At 42.8% G+C, this 16,389-nt stretch overlaps 4 protein-coding genes across 4 annotated transcripts; all 4 read left to right on the top strand.

Annotated features, from left to right (window-relative positions):
* Window positions 1-468: 468 nt before the first annotated feature.
* Window positions 469-2,992, top strand: LOC133710044 (endo-1,3;1,4-beta-D-glucanase-like). Its single transcript, XM_062136018.1, has 7 exons — window positions 469-732; window positions 929-950; window positions 1,245-1,371; window positions 1,720-1,810; window positions 1,908-1,997; window positions 2,086-2,186; window positions 2,484-2,992. The coding sequence occupies exons 1-7, from the start codon at window positions 582-584 to the stop codon at window positions 2,634-2,636; spliced, it is 735 nt and encodes a 244-aa protein (XP_061992002.1). The 5' UTR covers window positions 469-581; the 3' UTR covers window positions 2,637-2,992.
* A 605-nt stretch (window positions 2,993-3,597) lies between these two features.
* Window positions 3,598-6,316, top strand: LOC133710557 (endo-1,3;1,4-beta-D-glucanase-like). The gene is made up of 7 exons (XM_062136659.1): window positions 3,598-3,812; window positions 4,290-4,311; window positions 4,777-4,909; window positions 5,263-5,353; window positions 5,538-5,627; window positions 5,800-5,900; window positions 6,023-6,316. Exons 1-7 carry the CDS (start codon window positions 3,665-3,667, stop codon window positions 6,161-6,163), a joined length of 726 nt encoding a protein of 241 aa, XP_061992643.1. The 5' UTR covers window positions 3,598-3,664; the 3' UTR covers window positions 6,164-6,316.
* A 3,998-nt stretch (window positions 6,317-10,314) lies between these two features.
* Window positions 10,315-12,459, top strand: LOC133711331 (uncharacterized). Its single transcript, XM_062137466.1, has one exon. It carries the CDS (start codon window positions 10,315-10,317, stop codon window positions 12,457-12,459), a length of 2,145 nt encoding a protein of 714 aa, XP_061993450.1.
* Window positions 12,460-12,481: 22 nt separating this feature from the next.
* On the top strand, window positions 12,482-16,006 carry LOC133710554 (uncharacterized). The gene has a single exon (XM_062136655.1). The coding sequence runs from the start codon at window positions 12,664-12,666 to the stop codon at window positions 15,742-15,744; it is 3,081 nt and encodes a 1,026-aa protein (XP_061992639.1). The 5' UTR covers window positions 12,482-12,663; the 3' UTR covers window positions 15,745-16,006.
* Window positions 16,007-16,389: the final 383 nt, after the last annotated feature.

Genomic DNA, 16,389 nt, shown 5'->3' with positions numbered 1-16,389 from the left:
AACTTTGATGGGCCCACCACGTTTTCAACAAAACTTTGTTATGCAGACACTGAAATAGACAGCAAAGAAAATTGCAATAAACAGCAGGGAAGGATATTGATGGTAGGAATTTTGACAAGATGGGTAGGTAGGAAGGAAAGGGAGAAAAGATTGTGTAAAGAGGAACAAAAATAAGACATTGGGGTGTATGAGAAGTATTCTCATGGATTTGGGGTGTATGAGCATTAACCCAAAGAAAAAGAAACATAAATACAAAGGAGGGTATTAGGATAATTTGTAAAAGAAAAATTGTATTAAAGTAATAGAAAAATAGAAAGGGTGTGTGAATAGAGAAAATGGGTGTGCGAATAACACCACCCTAATTATATTCAACTTCAGAGTTTCCGACCAAAAGAAAAATGCAATTTTTTTTTTGTCTTTTTCGTAGAAAGAGCAGAAACTTATAAAGTAATACTTCTAGTGACCTAAGACGTGACGTTTGTCATGTCACTCTTAACCTCGTCTCCCTCCCTCCACTTTACACTACAACCAGCTTCTCACCTTCTCAAACAGTGTGAATATCACTGCTAGCTTCTTCTAAGATGTCAACTTCTGCAGCTTGCTTCGAGAACCCACCAACACTAAGCTCAACATACGGAAAAGGAACTGTCCTAGAATTTGGGGGCCTGAAGACTTACGTTACTGGCTCAACTGAATCTAAGCTTGCAGTCCTTCTAGTCTCCGATGTTTTTGGTACCAACCCGTCAACGTTTTTCTCCATCAATCTTTGTTGCACAATTTGATTTTTATACTTCTTCATTCTTTAGCTCCAATTTGGAAAAATATTGCAGTGTGTTTCCAAAATAAACATGCTGGGTGGATTTAAGCCATTTCGGGTTCAATACTGGTGTGTTACTGCTGATGTGGTTGTTTGTGTTATTCCTTGCAGGATATGAAAACCCAAATTTAAGGTACGGTTCTCTTTTCTTCAATTGTACATAGTGATTCTTCCTTTTTACTATTCAATGGCATGAGTACGTGTTTCTACTTTAAATATAATGACCAATCTTTCTCTGGAAATCTGAGAATAAGGTAAATGATTGAATGATGCAAGTCAGCTCTTTTTGAGAAATTTGGTATCAATATGGTTATTTGGGGTCTTATTTGTCCTCCATCCAAATTTACCATACAACTTTGAGTTCAGTAATGCACTGTATCCATTACTTATTACATGAAAATGAACTTCACATTGTCTTTTGGAAAAGGAAACTTGCGGATAAAGTTGCTGCAGCTGGATTTTTCGTGGTGGTTCCCGATTTCTTTTATGGCGACCCTGTGAATCTTGATAATCCTCAATTCGACCGAGAGTCCTGGTTTAAAGCTCACAGCAAGGTTAGTGACTTTCTAGAAAGGAGTATATATGTACAATCTTTGGAATTGGTAATTAGGAACTAGAATCAAGATGAATTAGGAGGGGAAACATAGATTTTCCCAGATTTTGAAGGCCAAATACAATTATGTACTGACTTTCTGTAAGTGAAGCAAGAATAGAACAATTGGGGGTAACAACCTATTGAAAGATTCTCAATTTGGACCGAACAATCAAACATGTTTCCACCTAATTACTGGAACTTTCGATTGACAGTCTCATGACATATAACATGCTAGAGAAAATGTCCTGAACAATGCACAATGCTTATGTCGAAAACTCTAAACTAGTTGTCTTTTGAACTGCTAAAGGAAAAAGGATACGAGGATGCCAAACCAGTCCTTGCTGCTTTAAAGAGTCAAGGTGTTTCTGCAATAGGTGCTGCAGGATTTTGCTGGGGAGGTAAACCCTTTAAACTTGGGACGCACTAGTTGTCAATAAAGAAGCAAACTAACAAGAAGTGGAGCTTGATCTCTTTTTTTTTTTTTTTTTTTTTCAGGGGTTGTAGTGGCAAAACTTGCAAAATCTGATGACATTAAGGCTGCTGTGATATTGCATCCTGGCCGGTTAGCAGATGAAGATATACATGGTAAGTTTCATGTTTTTTTTGTTTTGTTTTTTTTAATCTCGTGAATATATCTCTTTGTTGATTGTTACAATTTAACATGCTTGTACAGAGGTTAAGGTTCATACTGCAATATTGGGAGCTGAGATTGACAAAACTTCACCCCCAGAACAATTGAAACAATTTGGGGAGATTTTATCAGTAAAGTCTGAGGTAAGAATCCCTCAGCAAAACTACTCATTGCTTAATATACATATCACATGTATCTGTTGTTCCAAGCCTAGATAATATTACGGAGATTCAATATTTGAAAATTGGTAACAACAACCTGTGAATAATAACAAAAGGGACTTATCTCCACCAACATCCAGAGATCCAAGATTCCGAGGAAGTAAATAAACTGTCAGACTAGTTTTCGAAAGATTTTATCCTTTTACCTCAGACAACCATATAAGTTAGCTTTTTCAATTTTGATTTTGATATAAAAGATTCACTTTGTAATATTTTCAGTTTGATAGCTTTGTGAAAATATTTCCTGGAGTGGCTCATGGATGGACAATGAGGTACAATGCGGAGGATGAATCTGCAGTCAAGAGTGCTGAAGAGGCTCATTTGGACATGTTAAATTGGTTTACCAAGTATGTCAAGTGGGAAAACATATAGGAAGTGAGCTTTGAAGCTCAACAATCCTTGGGACATGGCAAACTCTGCTTCTTCATGATAGAGTACGAAATTGGAATGTAAGCCAAAAACAGTTTGACATTTGATGGCTGAGAATAAAATAGCATTCATATATATACTTTCTCCATGCATATCTTGTTGTATGAAACGTTGAAATTGAGCTACTAGCAAATCCATCCCATGATTTTGCAATCGTTTGAAGGAACTTGTATCTTACCTCAAAATATATAGCACTGTTTGTAGTTTTGTACCAGTGAGAGTTTGAACCTAGGATGTATCAACTCTTCATCCTTTTCTTTTCATTATTGAATTGCTTATTCTGGTTGAAAAAGAGGGTTTTTCTTTCGTTCATATGAGGCCTAAACTCGGAGAGACTTGGCTAAAGTTTCAGCAGTAATATGCTCTCCTTTTACAGAATTAGCAGTCACCTGCTAGTTATGAAAGGAATTCTAAATTTATGACATGAGGGGTCTATACTCTATACAACCGATGAGACATGAAACCTAGCTTTTACAGATTTTAATGATCAACCATCGAGCTTTTTCATAGTATTAGGTTACAGGTTTCCTAATGTTGCTGGAGAGGATGGCAAAACAGCAAATCTTTTGGTCTAAAAATCAGTGAGACTTTTCAAAGAACCAGTGTGTTAAAATCCATTTTGAATTTCTCTCGGGTCACAAATGAGAATGACATTCAAAAACACCGCAAACTCATACTAATAGGTGCAACAAAAAGAGGACAACTGGACAAGCACATACCACAATATTCTCGTATAGAATTGTCACACTATCAATCAAGGATCAACCTTTAATGAAATTCCACTATGATCAAACTCAATATGACGTTAGTGATGAGGCAATTACTTTTTCTCCCACCATCTTTTCCAAATTGCCGACTTTGGTGTTTGTGGTCAGCCAATATCAGACAAACAAGCACCTTATATATATGGGTGCCCCTCCTAGCTCGTTGTCAGTAGTGTTGTTTGTGATCAGAGAAATACAGAAGAAATAATGTCAGGCCCTCAGTGCTGCTCGAACCCACCGACCCTGAATCCAACCAGTGGATCCGGCCACATTGAGAAGCTTGGTGGTCTCGACTCCTATCTCACTGGCTCCCCTGACTCCAAGCTTGCCATTGTTCTTGTCTCCGACATTTTTGGTACGCACGGCACCCACCACTTCAAAGTGACAACATCTAATCTTTTTCCATTTGGTTTAGTACTCTGCTTTTGTTCACTATCTTATTTGGGTTATGTTGCTGATAGTGAAATCGATGGTCTTTGTGTGCTTTTGTCTCTTTGGTTTGGTGGGTTGCTCTGTATATGAAGGAAAGAATCAATATATAGAACATTTACATTTTGTGTTTTTTTTTTTTTTTTTTTGGAAATTCAATGAATCTAGCCTTAGTCTACTATATATCTCTGTTTCCCCAGTTCTTTCTTCTTTCTTGTTGCTGTTTTTGTTTTCCTTGATTGGTTAGATTTGGGAATTTGAAATTGGCAATGGAAGATGTAGTGGTGTCAGTGTAAAATAACTGATAATTTGATCCTTCAAACTCTCTGTGGCTTTAGTGTAATTGCTTTGCTCTGATATTTACCACTTTTTAATATTGCATGTTGATTTGTTTGCCTTGCAGGGTATGATGCTCCAAACTTGAGGTATGACTTATTCTCATAACTTTATCCCTACAGCTAATGTAGATTCTTTGATATAGTGTGATACATAAGTTATCTGGTCCGCTTTTTCTTGAACTTGAACATTTTTATGTCGTGCATCTTCTAATATCAAGTCTGGGCCATCGAACATTTGCTGGTTAAAGTTGATGACTTGGTAGACACTTTGAAAAATTTACTCAAAGAGTACTCTTTCAGGAAAAATGAATAGGATATAATAGTTCTATTTGCTATAGAATTGTCGAGTTACTTTTTGTTATGGCTTTTCTGAATCCTTAGAAAATCACCACTATGTTGCGTGTGCCCACTCTATAGTAAAGGCTAGCTCCCATTCCAACATCAATTTTTTCTTCAAGAACAGTTGTATCATTCACCGAATCACTGTACAGTTTGCAATCTTGCTGCATCTTTTTTGTTATAACTAATGGCGCCTGGCCTTCTTTTTTGTAGGAAGCTCGCAGACAAAGTTGCAGCTGCTGGCTTCTTTGTTGTGGTCCCTGACTTCTTTTATGGAGACCCTTATGTACCTCCAGCTGATGGATCCCGGGACTCTCTACCTACTTGGCTGAAAGGTCATGGACCGGTAAAGTTCTTGTATTTTGATACGGATGCATAAGTTTGTTTATTTATAATTTCTGTGATATCACAAGTATTCATGTGGGATTATTGAATTTACATAGAAGTTTCAGATACTTACTGGACTCTCATGTTGGGCTGTTTGAAGTTGATGTTTGTGGATTAGCTTCGTAATCCTATCAATGTTTTTGTTTGTAAACGTTATATGGTTCTTAACTGCTGGGTTGTTTCTGCCAATTGTGACAATGGTTCAAATTTGAGGACTTGATAATTGTGGTGTTTTAAAAGTTGAGATACTATTGCAGTTGTCAACTATGGTTATAATTGATTATCTTTCAAACTGGTGCTTTGTATTTATAGGAGAAGGGATTTGAAGATGTTAAACTAGTTATTGGAGCTCTAAAAAGTAAAGGCGTCACTGCAATCGGTGCTGCAGGCTTCTGTTGGGGAGGTGAGTTTACATTTTCCTTTCCTTTCATTTAAGGTGGGATGTACAAATCAGTTTTGGATTAAACAAAATTTCTTCATATATTAGACAGGATTTTTTAGGGGCTCGCATTAGGACAGTATTTTACTTCACAATCTCAATACAGTAGTTGTTTCAGTTTCATTGAATTGTTTTGTCCTGTTCTCAGCCAAGGTTGTAGTTGAACTTGCAAAGGGTGACTTTATCAAATCTGCTGTTCTGGCTCATCCTTCTTTAGTCACTGTGGATGATATCAAGGGTAAGAGTTATCTATTATATAATCAAGAAATATCTGCCTAATCAGTATATCTTCATCATAGAGGAAGAGAAGAGTTGTGCTGTTCCAATTCTTGCAAAAAAAAAAAATAATAAATAAATAAATAAAGATAACTAATCTCTGTTTCTTGATTTATTCCTGGAACTACTTTCAGCTGTTAAGGTTCCAATATCTATACTTGGAGCTGAGATTGATCAGATGTCTCCGCCTGAAGTCGTGAAACAATTTGAAGAGGCTTTGGCTGCAAAGTCTGAGGTAAAATATCCTTTCATCAAATTATAACACCAGGACCTGACAGGAAAGAGGCACTACTGTGGTATCCGGTAGTTATTGCAATTCTAGAGTTTGAAATGACTGTTGGTTTTATGGAATTACAGATCAAAAGTCATGTGAAGATATTCCCAAAAGTGTCGCATGGATGGACTGTGAGGTATGATGTTTCAGACAAAGAAGCTGTGAAGGTCGCTGAGGAGGCTCATAAAGATTTGTTGGAGTGGTTTGTGAACCATGTCAAGTGAATGATATCATCATTGTAGCAATATTTGTTATATTGTCACTTTAAGATGAGAACGGTGTGGGTCTTATGGTTTAGATAAGGGCTAGACATTTTATGTAACAATAATTGTTTGTAAATTTGTTCCTTGGATTAATGCAATGTTTGAACTTTAGTATCTTTTTCTGTCATCTAAGATTAGAACAGTGTGCTAGCTTAGAGCTTATATTTCTGAAAAAGGGTGTAGCTGATGGAATAGTAGCTGCTACATCCATGGGAATAGGTTATGATGATGAGAGCACAAAACAAATCCACAGAGGCAAACTCCTCCTCTGTACACCCACAGACCACCTGCATCTTTAGGAAATGAAACTAAACGTTATAAGAAAAGTCAAAACAACTTTACCAGGATCGATATAAATTGTTAGTTAAAATCACCCTGATCCCATTTCCTCAGGATTATAAATGTACTGAATGGTCTCCCTCAAAAAGTGCAATACTTGAAGACTTGAATAATATTGATGATGGAATTTAAAGGATTACCAAAATCAGGTGTGGGTTGAGGAAAGTATCATCTTTCCTGATCAATTTAGCCGGTTGGTATGTGGCCTCTTCCTGTATCCTCTCTCCACACTGGAGAGTTCTTGTTATGGCATGGAACTTGAATGTTATAAGGTAAGTGAAATTGCTGTCAATATCGATATTGACTAGTTATGATGACAGCATAGTACCGTTAAGTTGAGAACGTGAATGAAGGCAAGTGAAAATTATTTTACCCGGAATATTGGATCAGTGTTTATTTGCTATTCAGTATGAGATCTTAGTCCCCTTCCACTGGTTACTAAGCTTCATACTCATGGTGGTTTCTTGTGCGCATGGTATAGGAAATTAAAGCTTGTTTCACTGGCATTAGCTAGCTAGCATGATTATTGTATTATTGACTGGTTTGTCTTTGTATAATTTTGAAAGAAAAATGCTAATGGATTGCCATTTGTATACTTGGAGCTGAGATTAATCAAATGTACATCTCCGCCTGAGTCGTGAAACAATTTGCATGATGAGATGTTTTGAAGAATATTTGATTGGACGAAGAAGCTATGAAGCCTTCTGACACTTCTGGAGCTGTACTTGAACCATTGCAAGGGAAATTGTCACTTGAGAAACAGTACCGTGTGGTCGGTGTGGATCTTATGGTTAAATAAGCCCTTAACTTTTACAGCAATATTTGTACGTTTTCAAAATTATGTTCCTTGGATTAATGCATTGTTTGAATTTCAGTATCTTTTCTGTCATTTAAGTCGAGAAACTTCAGTGTGTATATATATACAAAACCGTTTGAGAGCTCTATATATATACACACATACATATATGTAGATTCTATCCAGAGTGGAGCTCCGCTTTGAAATTAACGTGTGAAATTCGAGTTTTGGATCACTTTTTGGTCGCATATCCACATCTTGACCGTTCCGATTTTAGGTACTATTGTATAGATCATCTCTGCAAATTTTCAGTCAAATTGATAATCATTAAGGCATTGATAACTGCCTTAAAGCCAGTACGGTTCAGGTTGGACAGATTCAGTTCATCGATTGGTTTAAGCGAGTTAGATACCTTAACGATCATCAATTTGGCTGAAAATTTGCAGAGATGATCTATACACTAGTACCTAAAAATTGAACGGTCGAGATGTGAATATGCGACCGAAAAGCGACCCAAAACTTGAAGTTCACACTTTAATTTCAAAACGGAACTCCGCTCCGGATAAAATCTATAGATCAGATCCTATCCAAAGCGGACCTCCACTTTGGATTGTGCATATGATTCATGGCTTACTTCTATTGTTGAGACATACCCAATTTTGTTGTGAATTGTGAGGATTGTGCATATGATTCATTAGTTGCTTCTGTGTTCTTTCTTGCTGCTCCTTAGTCCTAGACAATGCCAAACATGATTCATGACTTACTATACCATAACCCAAGTTAAAGGAGTCCAGGACTCGTGTAGAAATTAAGGTCGGGAGTGATAGTCCGGTGAAACAAACACCCCCTTATATATTTATTGTTGGTACCAGTGCCCCGTTGACTCGTTTGTCTCGGCTGAAAATGCCATTCCTAATAAATATTAGGGAAAATTTCGCAAACAGTACACTAAGTAAAGACCACTAATAATTCTTATACATAAAGTTCCAAACCAAACATTTCGGTACACGAAATCTGAAACTCGACCCACTATCAGTACACGACGTCAATTTTTGACACCAAAATGTCCATTATGCCCTCAGTTCTTTTTTTTTTTTAATAAATTTTTTTTTCTGTTATTTTTTTTCCTTCGTTTTTTCTGTTATTTTTTTTTTCTTCTTTTGTTTTTTTTTTCCTTCGTTTTTATCTCTTTCTTTCTTTTCACATGACTAAATATTGGCTGAGTTACAAATATAAGCTGTAGGACCATAAATCTCACTAATTGGAGGGCAAGGGCAGCGTTGGAAGCGAGGGAGTGAGCTCGGAAGAAGGAAGAAGAAAGAGATAAAAACGAAGGAAAAAAAAATAAAAGAAAAAACGAAGAAAAAAAAAATAACAGAAAAAAAAATTTATTAAAAAAAAAAGAACTGAGGGCATAATGGACATTTTGGTGTCAAAAATTGACGTCGTGTACTGATAGTGGGTCGAGTTTCAGATTTCATGTACCGAAATGTTTGGTTTGGAACTTTATGTATAAGAATTATTAGTGGTCTTTACTTGGTGTACTGTTTGCGAAATTTTCCCTAAATATTATGATCAAACAAAAATGTGACGTAAGTGATGATGCAAATTACATATTGCCAAGGTACTTTTTCTCCCACCTTCTTTTTCAAATTGCCGACTTTGGACTTTTCTCAAAAACAAAAATGCCGACTTTGGAGTTTGTGGTCAGCCAATCACAAACAAATAAGTACCTTTATATATTTATTGTTGGTACCAGTGCCCCTCATAGGTCGTTGACTCGTTGTCAGTAGTGTTGTTTGTGATCAGAGAAAGACAGAAGAAATAATGTCAGGCCCTCAGTGCTGCTCTAACCCACCGACCCTGAACCCAACCAGTGGATTAGGCCATGTTGAGAAGCTTGGTGGTCTCGACTCCTATCTCACTGGCTCTCCTGACTCCAAGCTTGCCATTGTTCTTCTCTCCGACATTTTTGGTACGCACGGCACCCACCACTTCAAAGTGACAAAATCTAATCTTTTTCCATTTGGTTTAGTACTCTGCTTTTGTTCACTATCTTATTTGGGTTATGTTGCTGATAGTGAAATTGATGGTCTCTGTGTGCTGTTGTCTCTTTGGTTTGGTGGGTTTCTCTGTATATGTCTGTTTGACTGATGAAAGAATCAATATATAGAACATTTACATTTTGTTTTGTTTTTTTTATTTTAAATCAATGAATCTAGCCTTGGTACTTTGGTAGTGTTGAATTTTGGCCATGAAATGGGTACTATGTTTGCTTGTTTCCTTAGTCTACTGTATATCTCTGTTTGCCCAGTTTTCTCTTCTTCTTATGTTGAAGTTTTCGTTTTCCTTGATTGGTTACATTTGGGAATTTGAAGGATGTAGTTCAAACTTTCTTTGTCTACTGTGTAATTGCTTTGCTGATATCCACTTTTTAATATTGCATGTTGTGGGGGTGGTCAATAAATTTGACCCTGCAATCAAGGCAATTAAAGAGAAGTAATGACAACAGTAAATGCAACGGTTAATGTAGCTGTAAATGCGACGATAAATGCGACATTCAGTATGACAATCATGGCCGCCAATAAGTGACGGTTATTGCAGGAGTAAATACGGCCTTAATGGTGGGGTGCCGCTCAAGTCACTACGGCTTGCTGTGCAAGTTTACTTGCAGCCCACGCCAAGGTACACCTATAAATAGGCTGCTCGACGTCAAGGTAATGCATCGAATTCCAATTCTCTCTACTTCACCACTAAGAAACATACTGACTTAGGCATCGGAGAGTTTTCTGCAGGTACCCCCCCTCCTCCTCGAGCCGACGGTCAAACTTCGAGTCAACGCTCGAGGGAAGCTTCTCGATTGTTCCCGGTCAGCTCCCGCTCCAGTCCGCATTCATTGGTGAGTCAAACTCCTCTACGGAATTTTTCTGCACCAACAAGTGGCGCCGTCTGTGGGAAACACTTTTCCCTAAAAGTGATGGCGGGAGCTGCTCCTGATGGGATTCCATTTTTGTCACTGAGGACTGGTAGTGACGAAATTCCTCCCCACCAGCCGCTAAATGGGTCCATCCCGAGCCCCATTGGCGACCTGAACTTGCCTCCAGCTGACGAGACGCAGAGGCTGAGGCAGGAACTCGAGCAATTTCAGAAGGAAAAGCGGGACCGCGAGGCCCGTCGTCGACGAAGACTGGAAAGGTTCCTACAACTCGACAGTGATTCGTCGGACGACGACGCCATCGGCGATCTCCATCAAGCTAACAACGTGACAGCAAACGCAGGCGCCAGCGGCGTTATCGGGGGAATCTCTGGTGGACCCCTCGTCGAAGGGGTGGGAGGCACGTCAAATGGGGGACAGAACAGCGGAGCCGGACTAGGCCAATCCAAGAGGGCGCGTAACGAATCATGGCGCGAGAAAATGGAAAAAATGATTGATGCCTGCAGGCGCACCGGCCCAAGAGAGTTAGCGGCGGAAATCGCAAGGGACGTCGGTAAATCTCCGTTTACCGACGACATTCTAAATACGGCAAAGCCCCGTCGATTTACCACGCCGGTATTCCACAAATACGACGGAACGACCGATCCGGTGGACCATATCAAAGGATACAAACAACAGATGTCCATCGAGACAACCGACGAGAAATTAATGTGCAAGATCTTCCCTTCCAGTCTCACGGGGCCGGCGTCGACATGGTTCCAAGATCTCAAGCCGCATTCTATACCGGATTTCGACACATTGAGCCGCGCTTTCATTTCACAATACTTCTGCAATCGCAAGCAAAAGAAGGATATGGCGATTCTGTTCAGTACCAAACAAAAGCCGGGGGAAAAGGTAGGGAAATTTTTTGAAAGGTTTAAAGCTGAAATGCGCCATGTGAATTGTGATCCCCAATTCGCTGCGATCGCCTTCCGGGAGGGGTTGTTCTTGGGGACGCCATTGTATGAAAGTCTACTGCGTGATCCGCCAAAGGACATGGATGACATCATCACAAGGGTTGAGGGAGAGATCAGAATTGAAAGAGCCAAAGAAGCACGCGAGTCTCGACACGTCAGAGTCGTTACCTCCGGTGATGACAGAAGGCAAAATCGAGGCAACTACCCCGACGGGAGGCCAGATAACCGACGCCAATACAAGGCAAAGCCTCGAGCCCGTCAACCTAAGGAATGGTTCACCCTAAGCCCTACGGCCATATTCAGAAAGCACCAACACGAAGGGCTCTTCACGAAACCCCCACCTCAACCGGAGTCAAGAGACGCGTTCGAACGGGCCAAGTACTGCCCCCTCCATGAGGCGTTCGGGCACGGGTTGCCTAAATGCGAGGCGTTGCGACAAGCCATCTCAGAGTTGATAAAGACAGGGAAGTTACGTGAATACCAATCCGACGACCAGGCCAATGGTGGTAGGGCAGCAGATAGGGTTGAAAGCAGAACCTCGAAAAAAGGCACGGAACCAATCATCAGAGAAATATTGGCCATTCATGGAGCCCCTTATACTGCTGTGGAGGAGGAAGTGCGCTTGAGGTCGGAAACCCGCCAGGCGGAGAAAATTCGAAGAGTATGCCAGATCACGGGTAGCCCCTCGGCGGGGCAAAGCGCGTCCCCCACACCAGTAATTAGCTTCTCCGCGGCAGATACAGTTGGTATCCAGTTTCCCCACCGGGACGCCTTGGTCGTGTCTACCCAAATCGCGGACGCCCTCGTGCGGCGGATAATGGTTGACGCCGGGAGCAGCGCCGACGTCATATTCTGGGAAGCGTTTGAGCAGCTCGGATTAGACAAAACACTTATCCATCCCAGCAGAGCCCCGTTGACGGCCTTTGAAGGTTCTGAAACATGGCCGGTGGGCGAGATTTCACTACCAGTGACGACGGGAGGGAAAACTGTGGAGGTCGATTTCGTCATTGTCAAGAAGCCATCGGCCTACAACGTCATTCTAGGCCGGGATTGGCTCCATAGGATGGGAGCCGAGGCTTCGACTAGGTGTCAGGTACTTAAATTTATTTCCAACGACGGCCAGCAGGTGATATCGGTTAGAGGCGATCAGCTGCTCTCCAAAAAACTGTATGCCATGGAAATCAAGCGCTCTCCGCCATCGAATAAAGGTGAGGAGGGCCCATCGGCATAGCAATCAACGGAGGACCTACCAGAAGATGAGGAGCTTGAACCCGAACCTGAACCGGCGACCACTGAGCCGCTTCGGGAGGAAGCCCTCGACGCTGCCGGCGAAAGGAAGGTTCTGGTAGGCACCCTCCAAACTGAAGAGGAACGAGCTCGCTTATTGCAATTCCTGCGCGAAAATCAAGACGTGTTCGCATGGTCACATAAGGATATGCCAAGAATCGACCCGGGTATTGCATGTCACAAGTTACAAATAGACCCAAGCTTCAAACCTTACAGGCAACGTCAACGACGTTTTGCCCCTGAGAGGAACAAGATTATCAGCGACGAGATCGACCGCCTCCTCGAGGTAGGCTTTATACGGGAAGTTTGGTGCCCAACTTGGATCTCGAACGTGGTTGTCGTAAGAAAGAAGAACGGAAAATGGCGTGTACGCGTGGATTATTCGAACCTAAACAAGGCATGCCCTAAAGATTGTTATCCGCTCCCAAAAATTGACCAACTCGTGAACGCCACTGCCGGGTGCGAGCGTTTATCTTTCTTGGACGCGTACTCAGGTTATAACCAGATACCTATGGCCCCAAAAGATCAAGAGAAAACAGCGTTCATTTCAGAACGAGGCCTGTATTGCTACACGGTCATGCCGTTTGGCCTCACCAATGCCGGCGCGACCTATCAGAGGCTCGTCAACCGAATGTTCAAAGATTTACTTGGCAAGACCATGGAAGTTTACATTGATGACATGGTGGTTAAAAGCAAACATCGGAAAGATCACATAGAGCATTTAAGGGAAGCGTTCGAGATATTAAGGCGGTACGGCATGAGGCTCAATCCGACCAAATGCGCGTTTGGGGTATCATCTGGACAGTTTTTGGGACATCTTGTGAGTAAAAGAGGGATCGAGCCAAATCCGGAGAAGGTAGAAGCCATCGTGCAAATGCGCGACCCAGAGACGAAAGAGGATATACAAGTGTTAACCGGTCGCATCGCCGCGCTGAGTCGCTTTATATCTCGACTAACTGACCGATGTAAACCCTTCTTCCGCGCATTAAAAAATAAGCAAGCCAATTTTTGGGGCCCAGAGCAGTCTGAAGCGTTAGCTAATTTGAAAAAATACTTATCCGGCAGACAATTTCTCTCTGTACCTCGCAGCGGCGAGCCCCTCTGCATATACTTGGCAATATCAGATGTGGCAACCAGCGCCGCCTTGTTCAGGGAAGAGGGATATCGGCAGGAACCCATCGCATATACGAGCCGCAGCCTCCTAGATGCTGAAACAAGGTATTCTCCGTCCGAAAAGGTAATCCTCGCCCTGGTTACGGCAAAAAGGAAGTTGCGACAGTACTTCGAGGGGCATAGCATCACGGTATACACCAATTTGCCAATTTGCGCCATCCTGTCAAAACCAGACACATCCGGAAGAATGGCCAAATGGGCAATCGAGCTAAGTGAATTTGACATTACATATAAGCCGAGGTCGGCACTCAAGGGTCAGGCGTTAGCAGATTTCTTGGTTGAGTGCCATTTCCCAGCACCGATCTCCGAGGTTTCATGGCAAGACCCATCCTGGGAGATGCCCGTCGACGGCGCATCCAATTTCTCAGGAGCAGGGGCAGGCATTTTACTTCAAAGTTCCGAGGATGTCCAAATCGAGTGCGCGATTCATCTCGATTTTCCGACATCAAACAACGTGGCTGAATATGAAGCTTTGGTGACAGGTTTAACTCTGGCGAAGAAACTACGAATCCAACGCTTGCAGGTATATTCCGACTCGCAACTAGTTGTTGGATTGTCTAATGATGACTACGCCGCCAAGGACGAACGAATGTCCAGATATCAGGACTTGGTTCGAGATTTGATGCGCAGGTTCGAACAACTTTCACTGGTCAAAGTACCTCGCGAGAAGAATTCCCGCGCAGACGAGTTAGCTAAAGCCGCTTCAGGTTGCACGGAGGTCATCAACATCGTCAAGATCGAGGTGCTCGAAGGACCAAGCATTGAAGGTAACAAGCCGCGACGACAGGTCATGGCGGTCGAGTCAATTCCTAACGACTGGAGAGGACAAATTGTCAATTACCTTGAATTTGGCATACAGCCAGACGATCCAATTGAGGCCAGAAAGCTCAGGATGAAGGCTGCACGATACCTAGTTGTCGAAGACGAACTTTTTAGGCGCTCATTTTCCGGACCCCACCTTAGATGCTTGGGACCTTCTCAGGCAATACTCGTCCTCGAAGAAATTCACGAAGGGTCGTGCGGGGCGCACCTCGGCGGCAGGACCCTCGCACATAAGGTCCTCTCTCAAGGATACTATTGGCCATATCTCTCGCGGGAAGCCGAACAATATGCCAAGAAATGTCAGCAATGCCAACACCACGCGCCGGTAAGCCATTCACCTGCCGAAGAGCTTCACTCATTAGCTGGCCCATGGCCTTTCGCTAGATGGGGAATGGATATAGTTGGTCCCTTACCAACGGCACCCGGCGGCCTCAAGTACGCGCTGCTTGCTATGGACTATCACACGAAATGGGTCGAAGCAGATTCATATGCCACGATTACGGGAGAGACAGTGGCGACATTCACATGGCGGAACATCATATGTCGATTCGGCATCCCGCGATATATCATATGCGACAACGGAACGCAATTCAATAATCAGAAGTTTAGAGCTTTCTGTAACCGACATGGGATTACGTTGCGTTTTTCTTCCAGGAGTTACCCACAAGGTAATGGCCAAGCCGAAATAACGAACCGTACCATTTTCGACGGAGTCAAGCGGCGACTAGAGCGCAAAAGAGGCAAATGGAGCGAGGAGTTGCAACATGTTCTCTGGGCTTATCGAACCACTCGCCGGAAGCCAACCGACGAAACTCCGTATGCCTTGACTTATGGAATGGAGGCTGTCATCCCTACCGAAATCATTCTCCCTACAGTTAGGACTCTTACTGTTGAAAGGGGAAATAACGAGGAGCAAATAGCACGGCACCTAGATCTTCTTGACGAAAGGCGGGAAGCCGCTGCCATTCACCTTGCCAATTATCAGAATCAAGTGGCACGATATTTCAACAAAGGTGTTCGGCCACGTGTGTTCCGGGTGGGAGAGCTTGTTCTGAAAAGAGTGGTCGAGGATATCAAAGACCACGGCGCGGGAAAATTTAAACCTGTTTGGGAAGGGCCTTACGAGATAACGGAAGTCTACAGCAAGGGAGCATATCGACTCCGGAATGTAGGCACTAGACGTGCGCTACCCCGCCCGTGGAATGCTATCTATTTGAAAAAATATTACAGTTAAGGTGGGCCACCGCCGGAGTGGCGACACGGGTAACGTAGTTTCCTTCCTTCCTCTTGTTGTATTCCAAATGCTGTTAACGATTTTTCGTTCCTGATTGTATTTATGGCCATTGGCCGGAGTAATGCGATGTCGTTTGTTTCCACTTGCGTGACCGCGCGTGCCTCACCCCTCGCCGAGGGCGGGTGTGGGATGATGGACCACACCCTCGCTGCAGGCGGGGGTGGGATGGCGTGCCTCACCCCTCGCCGAGGGCGGGGGTGGGATGATGGACCACACCCTCGCTGCAGGCGGGGGTGGGATGGCGTGCCTCACCCCTCGCCGAGGGCGGGGGTGGGATGATGGACCACACCCTCGCTGCAGGCGGGGGTGGGATGGCGTGCCTCACCCCTCGCCGAGGGCGGGGGTGGGATGATGGACCACACCCTCGCTGCAGGCGGGGGTGGGATGGCGTGACGAATTTTAATCATGCAGGATATAGGGTGTATCACCGAACAGAAATGGGGGCAATCCTATCCCTAGATGTTGTTAAAACGCAATGCGTGGCGGATAGACTCGCCATCACGGTTTGGTTTCCATTCCTCTATTGTTTTGCACAGCTCCTTGCCTCGAATATTTTACTCTTGTTTTGTTTTTCTTTCTGAGCGT

The sequence above is a fragment of the Rosa rugosa genome, chromosome 5 (genome assembly GCF_958449725.1).
Source record: "Rosa rugosa chromosome 5, drRosRugo1.1, whole genome shotgun sequence".
NCBI classification, from domain to species: Eukaryota; Viridiplantae; Streptophyta; class Magnoliopsida; order Rosales; family Rosaceae; genus Rosa; species Rosa rugosa.
This window is presented reverse-complemented; position numbering and strand designations above follow the sequence as displayed.

Coding starts and splice junctions, on each gene's coding strand:
- LOC133710044 (XM_062136018.1), top strand. CDS start 582: ATGTCAACTTCTGCAGCTTGCTTCGAGAACCCACCAACACTAAGCTCA. Junction 1,998..2,085: donor AGCAGATGAAGATATACATG/GTAAGTTTCATG, acceptor ATGCTTGTACAG/AGGTTAAGGTTCATACTGCA. Junction 2,187..2,483: donor TTTTATCAGTAAAGTCTGAG/GTAAGAATCCCT, acceptor TAATATTTTCAG/TTTGATAGCTTTGTGAAAAT.
- LOC133711331 (XM_062137466.1), top strand. CDS start 10,315: ATGGCGGGAGCTGCTCCTGATGGGATTCCATTTTTGTCACTGAGGACT.
- LOC133710554 (XM_062136655.1), top strand. CDS start 12,664: ATGCCAAGAATCGACCCGGGTATTGCATGTCACAAGTTACAAATAGAC.
- LOC133710557 (XM_062136659.1), top strand. CDS start 3,665: ATGTCAGGCCCTCAGTGCTGCTCGAACCCACCGACCCTGAATCCAACC. Junction 3,813..4,289: donor TCTTGTCTCCGACATTTTTG/GTACGCACGGCA, acceptor TTTGCCTTGCAG/GGTATGATGCTCCAAACTTG. Junction 5,628..5,799: donor CACTGTGGATGATATCAAGG/GTAAGAGTTATC, acceptor AACTACTTTCAG/CTGTTAAGGTTCCAATATCT.